General features: G+C 39.9%; 1 protein-coding gene across 1 annotated transcript in view; it reads left to right on the top strand.

The window, feature by feature from the left end:
- The window catches only part of TENM3 (teneurin transmembrane protein 3), a 127,862-nt gene that overhangs the window by 13,763 nt on the left and 98,111 nt on the right, over positions 1 to 15,988 (top strand). The window contains exons 2-3 of the mRNA XM_082481979.1: positions 7,817 to 7,939; positions 14,725 to 14,939. Coding sequence (XP_082338105.1) covers positions 7,817 to 7,939; positions 14,725 to 14,939 — 338 coding nt within the window. The remainder of the gene's footprint in view (positions 1 to 7,816; positions 7,940 to 14,724; positions 14,940 to 15,988) is intronic.

Genomic DNA, 15,988 nt, shown 5'->3' with positions numbered 1-15,988 from the left:
CTTTTCTTAACGCTTCTGCTTTAGGAGGGCTGCGATTTAAAGGCTGTCGCCCTGAGCAAGATTTCTGTTGGTGTTGTGGAAAAAAACTAAAATAGATAAGCACAAACCTGAGCCTCAGCTGTTTTCCAGAAAGCCAGTTTAAGGCAGGCAAGGGAAGGAGTTAAAGCTTGAGAAGGAAGACAGTAAAGAAATGCCTGAAGGAATGGAGAGAAGTAATTATCCTGCAGTCTTAACCCAGTCTTGAAAAGCGTAAATCAGGGGAATTTTTTTTCTCCCCCACAATACTTGACAACGAAATCATCGATTATGACTTTATTAGATAGAAACCCCAAATTTCTGGAATGTTTTTCATGCCTTTGTATGAACTAAAAGAGACAAAACAACCCTCGTCTCAAAGGAGTCGGCAATGCAATATGCACTTCCCCATCATTTCTGTACATGTAATGATTTTTCACCATCTTGTTAACTGTGAACAACATTATCTGAAAGAAATAAGCTGTGTTCAGGAGAAAGCCCAGGATGATACTAAAGACTATTTAGGTAATACTGAAGACTGTTACATGATGGAGAATGTTGGATGATCATCAGAATAAATGGACAAATCTGAAACAAAACATAACCGATACATCTCCTTTAAATAAGGGGCCACTGAATAATGATCTTTGTTTTGTTTTAAGAAATCTGGGTTCTCCCTTAAGCTTTGAATGTGCCTCACATAATGTTGTTGACAGAATTAGACCGTTGTTATATAAAAGTCCCTGGTTTGACAACTAAAATGAGACATCTGGCCATACGAGTTTGCAGAGGAATAAATGTTTCATTTCTTGGTTGAATGTAGTAAAAATAGTTACTCCGAGACTACCACACATCTTTCTTAACAGTTCAAATGCAACAATACTTTAAAATGGCATATAATCATCTTTGATTAGTGGTCAAAGAAAGTAAGTTTATCCATAGTAGACGGCTGATATATCTTTGTTGCTGTATTTTTTTCTAGGCAATTTTTTGTGATGTGTTTTGCAATGTCTTTGTTAAAAGGTTCCAGGAGAAAATGAGGAATAGAGTATAAAGGTTGGAATTTTTTGCAGGTTGAAACAGTAAAATCAATGGACCCATTCAGCAATTCAGGATAAAAGGAAAACGGCCACACTTTTTCAGTTACTGTATTGATCTTGATAGGTATCGCTAAGTTTTTCATATAACGCTGTACTGAAATGTTTTACATTCAGAATATAGGGTCAGAAACTTTTATATGATGCTCCTGGTAGCTAACCTTTTGAAGATGCACAAAAGCATGTTCTTTTAAGTTATTTTCAATTTAGAAATAACGGGGGGGTTTTGTTGATTTGAGAAAAAGAGTAATAAATAAAGAACTTGTCTTTGTAACTTTTAATTCACATTATTTAAAATTTTAATTAACTATTTTTAATTCACTATTTGATCTGCAGCAACATCCAAGGCATCCTATTATCTTAGAAAAAAAGCAAATGAATGCAAATCACTGACAGTTGATTTGCACGTCTTCTGGTCCACTCCAGGTCCTTCAGAATAAAATAGGTTTAGATTCTAATTATAGCTGCAAGAAAAATATATGGGAGATAATTTTAAAAACCACTTCAATGTTCAAATATTTCATTTGAAAATGTATTGCCAACAGGGAGATGAACTAGAAGATAATCCTTCAACAAGATTGAGCAATAATTGCAATTTGCTTAGTTTAAATTATAATCTTTTTGCATTGCTTTAAATATAAATGATATTCACTTTTCCTTATGTGCAAGTGTGCATACATATTATTCTATTAATTCTAAGGAAGCAATTTTGTAAATCATGGTTTGAAGGCACCGGCACCCAGAAATACGTAGCAGCAGCAGCAGCAGTGCTGGAAGATGAGTTCAGTATCTTAGCGAGAAGCTCATCTTCGAGCACAGCTTCATGAATAATAAGACTTGATTACCGTACCTTGTAACACACATGGGAGAAAGGAAGGCGGGTCGCCTACATCATTCAGTTCCTCTTGCCAAGTTTCCCCACAGCGTGGAGTTCTTTATGTCTACAGAACATACACCATAGGCCTTATCTCCAGAGGTCTTGGGGAGATGCTTGCTACTTAGAGATAGCCGGTGGTTTTTCTTTCTGCTGTCTAGTGTTAATTTTTCATCTGTCATTATTCTAAGAAGAGCTGGGGGAACGTTGGAACTCCAGTTCCCAATTCAGGCAACTCTGTTTCTGCTTCTTGCTACTTGAAAGAATCCTCCCGTCTGTGGATTCTTGTTCCCCTGAAATGCACTGTGTCACCTTTGGAATTCTTTCACTGCAAAAACCAACTTCATCAAATTCAGAATGGAAGCTGTTGATTTACTGGCACCTCTCACCAGTACTTCAGAGACTTCAGACTCAAACTTGGGTTACTGTGGCTCTCCAGTTACTGTAGGGCTACTTCTGTGAATAAAGCCTCTGCTTATATGCATGTGGTTTTGCTTGTTCGTCCTTCTCGCCTGCAGCTTCAACGCTTGCACTTGCACGGCTCATAGGGTGTTTGCTGCGCCCTTTGTTTTTCGTATGAGCCTGTTTGTCACTTAGAGTACTTTAAAAAAATAGGTGGTTGATCTTGGTGAGCTACGATAGAGATGCCCTTGAATTTTGACCAGAACAATAAATAAGCTTCTCTGGTTTTCACCGCATATTGCTACTCTTTTCTACAAAGAAAAAAACATTCTTTCTTTCTGATAGCAATCATAAACCCCAGCATTGTATGTGTACTCACATCTGAGCCCAAACTTTGTTTTCTGTTCAGAGCTCCATCCTGGATACTGGAGGATGCTAACGCCTGACTGATTTCTTTATCAACTAGCCGTCCCTGTCCTTCCACATTCCGGAGTATGAGGAGAAAAAGAAAAATCCAGCCAAGCCCAGTTTTTGCTAAGTGGGAAAACGGCTACATAAATTGGTTTTCTGTTACAATTCTCTTTTTGCCTCTCACATCTTTGGCAGAAGAGAGCTTTGAGACAGTGAGCGAGGCAGCGAAGGGAAAGCACTCCCCGGTCGATCGCGGCAGGCAGTTGGCGGCTCTCACAGGTCTAGTTCCGCCACGTAGTTACATAAATTATCCGTCTCTCTTACCACCGTGTAATAAAGGGACTGATTTCTTTTTGCCTTGCTGAAGAAAGTCTCAAAGAGGGTTTTGAAGTGATAATACGGTGTGTTTGCTCGAGAACAAGTTGCTTGTAGAGAGGAGTGCGTAAAGCACCGCAACAGTGGCTTGAGAAGGGAGCGTGCCAGACGAACGGGCTGGCAACGGACAGGGAATGAAAGGGCCTGAGCGCAGCAACTTCTTCCTCAAGCAGGTTATTGTAAAATGTTTTACAGCCTGTAAACTAGTCATAATGGTTTTTCTGAAGTGTTTGCTGTGAAATGTATTCTTAGTTGCTCTTTTAATTATTGAGTGGAAGGAAAGGCCTTGTAGCCTGATTACGAACCGAAATAACTAGACCTCAATTACAGAGCGAAAGGTAAGATCAACCAAGCTTGAAAAAGCAGTTTCAGGTGGTTCAGAAACCCTTCAGTGAACAGTGTGGTGACAGATGGTAAGATTACCTGATAGCCTGTAACAAATGATGGCGGGTTTGTGTTAACATCAATGCGACTGCAGGTATAAATGCACTCCTTTCATCTGAGCTCGGAATCTTTTGAATATCCCAGTCCGTTGGCATGTGCTGGTTCGCAAAAATATAAAGGGAGGGGGCAAAAGCCCAGCTGTAAGTGTAGTAACTGCTTGTACGTTTGAGATTTATTCTGGAGAATTCAGCCCTATCCACCAGCACCACCCAGCCGCTGGTGCTGTGTTCATGCCAAGAGCAGCACAGATCCCAGAGGGCTTTCTCCTCTCTGATGCCTCTTCTTCCCGCTCTGTTAGAGGGAATGGAGTCCTCAACCGTTTAAACTATCACTGCACTCTAAAGGCTAACCGTAATGCCGATAATTCGGCCAGTAGCTGTGCAAATACCACCTTAAACAACCCTGTCAGTTCCAAGGTAAAATGCTACCGTGCGTCCAGCAAGCGAAGAAGATCTGTTGGTAGCCAGAGGTTACTGCACAGAGCAGAGATGGGGACTGAAACGGCAGAAAAGGCAGAGGGTATCATCATCTGTTTCTCTGCTTAAAAAGTCATCCTGTTCCCCGATGGGAGCAATCATCCCCGTCTCGATACAAGTAAAAGGAGGCTTTTGTTAGGGTTTGTGGGCACATTTGGAACTGTGACAACCCATCTTTTCTCCCATCCCCTGAGGGTTCAGCCATGCTTGCAGCTGTGGGTTATTTGGCTTGAGTTGTTGTTGTCAGTGACCACAGCCACCACGAGCTGCGTGCCTTCTGGCTAGAGGCATCTGGCGTTCTCAGCCAAGTCCTTGCTGCCATCAAAGATCTGCCAGCATTGAAAGTTGTTCCAGTGTTAGTACCCTCATAGATTTGGCAGCATAATTACAGGCTCAAAACGAGTTACTCTAAGAAGGGTCTCTTGTCTTCATTGTCATTGTCTAACACCAAATTAATGCCAAATAAATGCCAAATTCAATGGGAATAAACCAGACCTGATGGGCAATATCCAATCCAAAAATCAAAAAAACTGCTTTACACGAGATTTGGGACTAAAATAGCAGCCGAGAAATGAGAAATGTATGTCGCTTAATACATTTTTGCTTTAATTTTGCTTCATATATCAAATTCTTTATAGAAAGAAGTAAACCTACCATTTCTCTGAAACGTAACGGAAACAATTCTTCAGAAACAGAGAAGGGGATTGAACTCTTACATCCCCATCTCAAAGGTGGAAGAAGGTCTTCATCCTTTCCTAGACCTGAGGAAATCAAACAAACGTATACACCGCTGCAGTCCGCCTGCATCGTTTCCCCTCTGGAAATTCAGCACTAGTTCCTACCATTTGACTGGAAGGTCTCAGACCCCGCGCTGAGGTGTGATCTCAGGGTGCAGGTACCAGTACCAGGTGCTGCTTACCGGACTCATGGGGACATTAACACTTTTTGACACGTGCCTCACTGCCCTTGTAACACTGAGAAGGGCTTAAAGTTTGCCTTTACGTAGATGGCCGGCTGAGAAGAGTCAAATCTTAATCGACAAAATAATGCCTGAATTTGTCTTAGTCAGTTTACCCGTGTTCTTTAAAGTTCCCCATCTCTGAAGAAATTGCGCCTTGTATTTTAGTCCTGCATCAACAAGTCTAATTCTTTCATGTTGTTCGCATATGTTTGTAGTGAAAGGAGAATTCTCTAAATTCCATAGTGCTGTCTCGGAGAGATTACACAGTTGAATTATTTCGTGTATTAGTACATACTGTAAGTTTGGGGTTGTCATTAGAGCTGTCAAGCGGCATTTTTGGTTTGCTTCAAAAATATTCCAGTATTCACAATCTGTGAAACAGCTGCATGTATCCATCTGTTTGTTTTTATTAAACATTGCTTATTGAACTTGGTGCTAGTTCCGTGTCAAAGTTGAGAGAGCAGTAGTATTTTTGAGGGATACAGCTATTACGCCCCATCTTTGACAGTGAACTACAGTGGGACTCACATCAGTACAGACACAAAGAAAAGGTAATTGTCACTTTCCTTGTAGTAACTATGGTTCTTTGAGTTGTAATCAATACAAATCCCACAGTCCTTGCCTTTGAAGGCTTCAAATTCCAGCTGGTTTGAATTATGAGGGAATGGCTAGAAGGTCATGTCGGAGCTTCCCCTTCTAACCTCCCAGTGGAGCCTGAAGAGGTGCAGGGCACGTACGCAGTACCAGCAGACAGAGCTGTTAATGGTGTTCTAAGCTCCTGTGCTTGGAAGGGATGTGCTTCTAGACTTACAAAATGAATGTCCCTTTCTTCTTTTCTCCTGAAAAGTATTAGAAGTGGTAAGAAGCCAGCAAAGTTGGGAGAGGTGATGTAGACCTCCAGACCGAAGACAAGAAATGTACTGGGTTTGAATCATGAAATATTTAGCTATTTGCAGTCGTTCTTTGCTGCCAGTGACATGAACTAGTATAACAGATAGTAGAGTTTGACCCTGGGGTTTTTGACGAAATACATTAAAACAGATACAATCATCAGGTGATTAATACATAAATAAGAATTGCAGCTGAGGCAGGGCCAAAATAATAATGGCGAATTCTAGTGATGTGCCAAAAATGGTGGTGGTAGGATTTATGGTTTATAAGACATGGGAGGGGAAAAAAGATACAGGTTTTAGGGTCAAGGAACGTTCTACATTATCAGGCTTTGACAGACAATTTAAGGTCTGAGAAAGAAGAGTAATAGTAGCGTCAGAGTCTTGGAACCAAGAGAATGTGTCATCTATAGTGAGGATTTCAGTCTTTGAAGCATTCAGTAATAGGTCTTTGGTTGCACCCTGGTTTTCTGTTTTGCTGGGGTAGGGGGCAGGGTTCAAGGCAAAGATCTGGCAGAGAGGGTCTAAATTCTGCAGTGTTCACTGTCTCCCTGACTAAACTTCCACTGATGCCCGTTCATCTTAAGTAAGGGTTGCCGTGGTCAATACAGAGAGATTGAAAGATCAGCGATGAAACCAAACGGGATGAAGAATTGTTTCTTATTAGGGTAGAAGGAATGAACAAATTAATAATGGTGACTATAGCAGTGATCTGCTTCAGAGACAGAAGGAGCAGATGCAACAAGATACAGTGAATTATCATCCTTATATTTTGCATTAATAGTTAAAATACATTATTACAGAATTTTTTTCCAGTGTATTTTTATTCCATAGTAGCACTGAAAGACTATTTCAGCTTCGGAGATAAGTGCTGTCATAGAACGAGCAAACCCATGTTATACCAAATGCAAATTAGAATAATGACAATAAAATTAATTTGGTGGTATCACAGAGTCATTAGAAGAGAAGGAGACACGCCACAGATAGCAAGAAATTGCATACGCTGTGTGTATCACAGTATAGCATTAAAGTGAATTTTTTTCCATATTTTTGCTCTGAAAGTTGAGACGGTGGGTTCATTCATGAATCCCTGGTGATACCAAGGTTCCTTAAGTAGTTCCCTCCAACACCACGGAAGGTTGACTCTGTCGTTCATAATTAGCTTAGCTAAATGTTTTAACACGGTATCACCTTTCTAATACACATGGCTGTGGGGAATTAAGTAGTTCAGAAACTTAGCTTATGCGTGGTCGTTACCAGAGCAAAGTGCCCTAGCGTCTCCAGCTCTGCTAATGGTCGTGGCCTCGTTCCATACACCAGCGTGGGGAATGGGCACGTAACTGGAGGTGGCGCGGGGTGCTGGTGACAGCGTGAAAAGGAGCGTGTGTGTCTTAGGTTAGCCCTGTGACACCCTCAGCACCCACCTTCCTCTCCTCTTGCCTTGTTTCTTTTCCCTTTCTGGCTAACCAGAACGGATCCATCTGCTGGTGCAATCATTTATTTTATAAGTCATTTAGGAGCTCACTTAAATGATTTGTCTCTTCAGAAGGATCAAAAATGAAAAAAGAGAAAAGGACATAATTACTGCCTGTGCTTTTGAACATTGATTTGGGACCGGTAAAAGACTCAAAATGAGACTGGTGAGCTTTCTGTCAACTGCGTTCACCGAAAGCACTGTATCATTAAAGGACAGTGGTAGTAATTGCTTAGTGCCATTGTAAGTTGAACTATTAGTCTGTGAATGCTTGTTCCTGTAATTTAATTTTTTAATGTATGAGTTGCTATTCCGCTGCAAAGCGTGGAAAGCCATTATTTGTGCAATTTGTCATTGTGGTTAAGAGCATCAAATAACCTGTATCCTTTACCACCAGCAATGCATCTGTTTGGCCTCAACTGGCAGTTGCAGCAAACTGAAAATGATACATTTGAGAACGGAAAAGTGAATTCTGATACTGTGCCAACACATCCTGTAACAGTACCTGCTGGAGAAAATGGTAAGTGAAACAGGCACCAATTTCTCTCCTTCTTTCGGACCTTTTCCTTTCTACATTGCCAGGCTTTAGCAGTTTTTCTCCAAAACTCTGTGTATTTAGGGGAAGGACAGGGCATTTGTAATAGTAATTTTAAACAGACGTGTAGATATTAAACAGGAGCTGTATGTTGTCACTTGAAAAGAAGCATGCGAAGGGAATGATGAATCCTGGACAGTGATGTTGATCTTACTGGGAAAGCTGGCTGTAAACTGAAATTCTTCATGGGAATTTACATACAATATTTGATGAAGATAGAAAAGCTCTCATCACATCCGGAGAAGCAGAACCTCCGCTGACTCTAGAGTCTTTGATAACCTAGTGAGTGTTGTAGGGTCCTCAGAGGTCACGGGATGGTGCTGAGGCTGCCTCCGTCCATCCTGCCTGAGGTGCCGGGGCGGCTGGGGTCCCACGCTGCAGAAACGGCCACAGCAAAACCGAGGAGCCCGAGGCGACAGGACACGCCGTTTCATAAGGGGGACCTGATACCAAGGTTCAATCTTTGGGAGGCCCAAGGAGCTCTAGAGAGTTTTCAGCCAAAAGCCTTGTCTGTGACAGGGGGGACATAGTCTTTTTTTTCTGAAGAGAAAAAGCACTAGAAAAAGCACCTCAGGGAGGTTTTGCCTATTTTCAGAGCTCTCTTAGCTGTGTGTGGAAGGCAACTCATGCTCGAGGAGTTTCCTGTGGCATGATGACCTCACTGTGCAATGGCTTCTGTTTTTCTCGGCGGATGATGATGTTTTCTTCTTTCCTTTTTAATGTCTCTCTGAAATGTAATAGGTGTTGTATAATATGTTCATTTGTTTTCTCAAAGTCTCCAGCGTATAATGTCTGAATCATCCAACCAACACATAAATTTAAAAAAAAAAAAAAACTTTATTAGTTTTGTTGTAGGAGCTTTTAAAATACAAACCACATAAAGGGATTATTTTTTATCGACCTTTTTCCATGTTGCCCTTTAAGATTCTCAAAACATTTAAGAGCCTGTGCACTTTTGGCTAACAGAGGCTTTAAAATCAATAGTTTTTGAATGGAAAACTTGATTTAAATGGTTGATGAATGCGGTGTTTGCTTCATTACACAAAAATCCATTTTCCTTCTCACAAGGTAGAGCTGACCTCCTTACCACTGAGGAGGAGGAAGCTTCTGCCAGCAGTTGACATCTTGAAAATCTTTCAAGTTATCACAGCTCCAAGTTATAGAAAAGATACAGCTCCGCTCGTTCTTTTTGTCATCTTTGTAAGCATATGAAAGTTCTCCAGTAGGACTTTTTCTTTTTTCATTTCCTTTACCCTACTGCCTTTTTCTTGCACTTAGGTATTCATTATCTCTTTCTGTATTCTTACTTGTTTTGAATGAATAGCAAAAAGCTACTGTATAGTTAATGAATATTGATGCTGCAGTGACAGCTCATCGTCCCACTGTCTTCTGCCCTCAGTAGCCAATATACTTTCTTGTATAAAATATATACGTGTTTTGTAAATATCTTATAAATAGAAATTGTTCTTTTTCCCTTGACCATATAATTATTGTTTTTTTTTACAAATTAAAACCTGTTATACATTGCCTGAAAAGTAAAAGGAAACAACACGTATCTCAAATCCCATTTTTCCTTCCTTACGTCGCTAAATACTGTAAAAGAGAACAGGGTTAATTCCATGCTCTGTTAAAATGCTGTCCTCTGCAGAATATGGTAAGTGGTCATTTATCAGCATACATCAATACTAAACAACAGACAGACCAGAGAATACACAGTTTAAACCACAAAAGGAAAGTTAAGCAGAAGGGAAAGTGTCATGACTGGATGTGAAATTTAAGGAGGGGGACCCTGTGCTATCTTACTAGTTACTGAAAACTGTAAGGAAGAATCAAAAAGCCGTGATTTGGATACTTCCACAGCTGAGCAGCTTTCAGTACTGCCCTGCTTTCTACCCCTGGTCATATCCTGATCCTCTGATTTAGGTGGGAGAAATTCCCAGTGTTGTATGGGCCAGGCATTTTCCTTGACTCTCCCGTCTAAACTTTGGATAATCCCGGGTCTGCTTTGGTCAGAAAATCATAGCCCGCTGGGTCCGAGGTATTCTTTTGCCAGTCAGAAGTACAGGTACTTCGTGTGATGAATTAGGAAAGCTTAGACTTGAAAAATGCGTCCTTATGACCTCTGAAGAAAACTCAGCTGTGGTTCACCTAGAAATAGCTAGTCATAAATTGGCAGTAAAAGCATGTTAAATCATCCTGAAATGCAAATCGTTTGCTAAGTGAAGCTTGAATCTCTGAACAAGCCTTTTCCAAAGGTTTTTTTTGTTTGTTTCTTTTGTGGTTTCCCCCACCCACCCACCCACCCCCCCCCGTCACCCAGTGCTTCTGTCTATATGAACAGTAAACTGCTGGCAACGTACCACCTGCTTATCTAGGCGGCCGTGATTCAGGGCTGCGTAAGGCGGCATCGGAAAGTGTGTTTTCTATGGATACGATAAATTTAATAGGGCATTTCAGTTGAGGTTCTCCAAAGTAATTTGTAAGCCATGCTTAATCAAACACAAACACTTCCTGGAGGTGCATCAGTGCTTTATCTGTATTTATAACCAGGCGATAGAAAAGAAAGGTTAAAAACCAGAGCTTGTTTAACCGTTGTGTTCTGGCAGTTCGTCACAGCTCACGTGTTGCTGGATTTATTTTAGGTCTCATAAAATATGTGGCGTTCAGAGATACCTTATAATAATTTATGCTTAATTGCAGATTTTTTAAAAATGCAAGAGAGGAAAAGAGTGAATGGGAAAAGGGGTATTGCTTTTGGCTTACATAAATGCACTTTTTGAGATTATACTCATTAAAATACATTATACTTGCTTTAACTGATACGTATTGAGCTTTTTTTGGTTTGTTTACAGTATCTCATGTTAATTAAAGGTACGGTAACTTCTTAATTAGATGTTATGTTGGGTTTTTTTTCTAAAAAGGTATGTTATAAGGAAGATTTTGATTTCCTTTCTTGAAATGGTTCTTGCAGAAGGATATATAGCACGTCTCACAGAAACAGATCCGAATGCAAGGCTATTCAGTGGAATGGGAGAACGTGCTATTGACTGTCTGTAAATCCAGCCTTGCAAGCTAATATTCTAATTAGTACTAATTTTGAAGGATGGAAAATGATATTTTGTGTGACACTATACAGCAATGACTGTTGAGCATTTTTGTGTTCTGGTTGTGCATTCATTTTCATTCTGCGTTATAGATATGCAGTTACTCACAGTGTATCTTCTGTTTTAATCTATAGACTGTTTGCAAATAAGGAGAGAGAGTTTGGCTTCATCTCATTTTAGTGATATTTGTGATTTATTTTTCTTGTATAATAATTAAATATTGTTTATTCCTTTAATATTTGTTTAGCTCAGGATTTTGTCCATCCTAACCTCAGACAGTCAAAATGCAACTTACAAATGATAAATATAACAAATATTTTACCTATTAATTAGCCAGAATGCAATGGATTATCGATACCATAAATGCATCCTGTAATGATTGTATATATTAGTGATACAGAAAATTAATGTATTATGTAAATTAAATAATAGTATATCTAGCAATATAAGTACAAATCATGGTATAAATATTATTTACCTATAAATATTTATGTGTATTTGTATTATTGTCTTTTGGGGAGGGTCTGTGAAAGAAGAAACTTTGGGGATAGAGAAGAAGAAGTATAGTGAAAGAGAACACATTCAGGAGGCTATGTATTTTAAAATTTGATTTCTTATTCGGACTGTTATGTCATTATGGAATTGAGGGAATGAACATGACATTCCATATTTTGATTTAAAGCTGTGTATAAGAACTGTTACTGTTTGGAATGGAAAAAGGAAATGATGACGCTGTGGATTTTTCTTATGCCCATTGAGATACAACAGGGAACAAAGAATAATCAACACCTTATTCTTAGGAGGCAAAACAACTAGTGACCATTTTGAGAGAAGTAGTGTGGCATCAAAAGGACATGTGGCTACAGGGTCTGCCTATTTTTTGGTGAAGAAAATGGGAATCGGTAGGATCATTATCTGCTAAGGATAAATGTTAAAGCCCAGTGATAGACATTCCTTTTTCAAAACGTTTGATAAAGTGCATCTGCTCAAGCTATCTAGTTCGTCTTTTCAGTAGTAAGAGATAATTGTTTTTAATTTCAAATGTAGATATAGGGGAAGCTGCAGATCAATACTGCAAACAAGTGTTTATTGTTTAGTGATTACCAGTCATCAGCGTGTGAATTTATACAACACAACACGTGTAAATTTGAAGGAACCGGTAAGAAACAAATGCTTAAATGAACTGAAATAGTGAAAACAGATCCATCTTCTAGAATAACATATGAATATTGCAAAAGATTAAATCCAAAGTTAGAAAAGCATCGGACTCATCTTGAAAAGTGTAAAAAAAAAAAAAAGAAAAAAAGGTTTCTCCAAGATCAGATACTTCACTGTCTTTTCACTGATCAATACGATGATCCTGTAAGCAAGACATCTGCGGTGGCTGCAGCACCGTCGTGGCACAGCTCTGATGATGAGACAAGCCCCCACTCAAGGCCGCTCAGTAGTGCTTCTTCTGTACCTGTTTAATTCAGCAGCAGTCACTGTTCATCTGGGATGCACAAAAAGTGGCGAGGCTCAATCCGTGACCTCACCTGGCATTTCAGATTTTAATCTGTTGGTTTTTTGTTTTTTTTTAAAAGTCTAAATGTTTGCAAAAAGGTTGTGTCATTTTGTTCCGTCAAATGATGAATAATGTAGAATTTGAACATAAAAGACAGGGCAGCAACAGAGAGTTGTCAGTTCTTCAGAACACTTGTACGCAAACAAGTCAGCATCACTTGAACATGCTGATCACATTCAGATGGGTTTAGTTCAAGCTTTGTAATAGACTGCCTGCTGGAAAAAAAAGAGGAGGAATTGGTAAAAACAGAGCGGACTGTAAGATTGTAACCACAGCTCCATTTTTCTTTATATTGCTTCACTCAAGACTCACCTTGATGTGCCAGCTGCCTAAATGCGGCATTACTTGCTTACTCCAGAGTTGACAAATGTTGGTAAGCAAGTTCGTACGCACATCTTTGCATCTTTTTTAATTTCAGATGTAGAAATAGAGGAAGCTGCAGATCAATACTGCAAACAAGTGTTTATTGTTTAGTGATTACCAGTCATCAGCGTGTGAATTTGGCAGCGTCTAGATTTGGCAGCGCTGATTCCATCGGATTGAAGTAGGCTTTGACCCCGGCACCAGCTTCCAAGATGGCCTGTGTCTGGCTTCCCACTGTGTGGTGTTCATGCCTGAACATCAGATCTGTGTCTTTGGCCTCAAAAAGACTTGATGCAAACTCATCTAAACCGTACCAACTTTTAAAGCTGGGTGGTGGTGGTTTGTGCAAACCGCTTCTTCGGTGCATCAGTCTTGGTAGTTCTGCTTCCTATGAAACTGGCAGGTAGAAGACACTACCACAGCTAAACCACAGTTTGCTTTCTGATGGGCTTTTGAGAAAGGTTTGTGATCTTTGCCAGGTTTAGCGGGTGCCTGTGCGCCAGTGGGCAACGTGGAGATCTCAGAGCTATCCCAGACCTGTGCTGTCCGTGGCGTCCAGCCCAGCGCCTCATGGCGTCATCAGCTTGGGCTGGAAAAGTTTTACCCCTTTCGTTTGTTTGATGCTGCTTCACCGGGACGGCACAGAGCCTTGTGGATTGGATGAGTCTGTTCTGTAGTCGAGCTGCAGTGTAGATCCAGGCTCTGTTGCCTGGACTGACCCGCTTGAAGAAAGAGTTTGTTGGGTGTATCTAAAGTTGATGACTTCATTTTCGTCTTTTTTAATGCCACAACCAGTAGTCTAGTTTTTCAGAGTTAGCATTTAACATCACGTCTTTTGCACGTTAGCATCTTCTTTGCTGCTTCTGGGCGGCTCCAAGCCATCATCACTGGCCTCCTAAGGCTAACTGATAGCTGCACAAACGCTTTACAGAGAAAAATCATTAATGCCCTTCAGTTCTTATTCCTAGTAATTGGCCTGCAGGATAAATACATATTCATGATATAGAAAATAGTGAAAATACCAGACTTTGACATGCTATTGTACTTTTTATTCAGGGGACGGCGTGGGCAAGGGGGTGGTAACAGGCTTGGGGCTGAGGTTCGGGAGCGCAGAGGCTGTAGGCATTATGGGGAGCGAAGGCACAAGGACATAGGCACAATGCAGCAAGGAACATTGCCTTTGCTTTGGGGGAATGCAAGAACAAAACATAGGAAACTAGAGATGTAGACATTGTTAGTGTCGTGTAAATGCTCTGATGTTTAATGTAGAAAAGACTATATGTTAGTTCTCTTGACTGCTTACGTTTATGTATTTGTTATTCTTTAAATTCTGCTGCCTTTTCCTTTACCTTAAATTTTTTTTTAGTGTGAGACTTTATGCTGGAAACCCCTGTTAAAACACTTGGGGGAAAAAAATGAATAGTTTAATGTAGATCCTACAACAGTTTCCATAATGCTAGTGCTTAGGGAAGTTACAGTATTTTCACTCGGGAGGTATTTGTGGTATTTTTGCCTTGTTATTTCCAAATCAGTGAATTCCCTGGGATCTTATGTTCAGTAAGATTGTCAGGTAACATTTTGTCTGAGGCGATTCTAAATATTTGTCGGTTTAGTTGAAGGATGATTGAAAGCAAGAAAGGAATACTAATCTTTGATCTCTTATTATTCTAACCTGTCAGGAAAATTAGGGGGATTTGCACAAGAAAACAACACTATAGATTCTGGAGAACTTGATATAGGCCGAAGAGCGATACAGGAAGTTCCCCCTGGGATTTTTTGGAGATCGCAACTCTTCATTGATCAGCCACAATTTCTAAAATTCAATATATCCCTTCAGAAAGATGCATTGATTGGAGTATACGGCCGAAAAGGCTTACCACCTTCACACACTCAGGTGAGAACTGCTGGCATTAAAAGTAGGACACGTTATTGAAAACTGTGAGCTTGTATCTTTTGTATCTTGTTTCTTTCTCAGGATTGCATCCTGTTCCATTTCGCCGATTTTTATTTTTACTTGTTGTACTTGGTTGATCTCATGTGATGTCCAAAACGTTTATAATACTGTAAGTGATGGGATCTAAAATCAGGGGGAGGGGAATTCTTATTTATGAGCTGTTCTGCATGCCGTGAGCAATGATGATGCTTTAGATATGGAGTTGTTTCATGGAGAATTTATAGGTACCTTTTTTCTTCTGTGGTGTACAGACATATCTTTAAAAACCTAAGCAAACTAATACAGCATCTTGTGGCCACACGTGTGGTCAGGAGTGCTTGGCAAAGACCACGTGAGCCAAATTTCCGAGCAAGAAGACAGAAGTTTTTTAAGGAAGTTTCAGTTTGTTCTACAAGCAAATGCTACAGTATTTACAGCTTGGCATCTCAATAAATAAATACATAAAACAAAAAATACGTAATATGTGAACGGGGGTTGTAAAAGGGTCAGTCTTCACTAGACATCTAGTGTCTTGCAGCTTCGTTCTGAAGTGTCCCAGAGGATTTATTCTGCTCCAGGTTTCTAAGGACATTTTTTATTGCATATGGTCATGCCTTTGCCCAGTAACAATGAAACGCTTTTTATCCATATAGGAAAGTTCAAGTATAAAAGAATGAATAGTATTCTGGATCGGCAGGAGGAAGGGAGAATCATTGTCTGAGGTGGTATTTTAAAGTCAATTGTATTCAAATTTTATTTGTAAGATTTAAGACCCTCCAAGTTTTGATTTCTTTCAGCTCGGTAGTTGTCTAAGTGCTGGCTTAGAACCATTGTTCCACCTGAAAAGGGAGTTGAGCTCGTGCTCTTCTACCCCATTTAGAGAATTATGCAACATCTTACGGATTTTTACTTTTTTAAGTGTATGGATTTGCCTTGGACACAAATTTAATTATAGCAACCTAATGTATAATTGGAATGAAGCTTGACTGATTATGCCTGATATGCAGTTG

Source organism: Vanellus vanellus (assembly GCF_965231255.1).
Source record: "Vanellus vanellus genome assembly, chromosome: 4".
NCBI lineage: Eukaryota > Metazoa > Chordata > Aves > Charadriiformes > Charadriidae > Vanellus > Vanellus vanellus.
The sequence above is the reverse complement of the archived record's forward strand: the minus strand, read 5'-3'. Positions and strand labels throughout refer to the sequence as shown.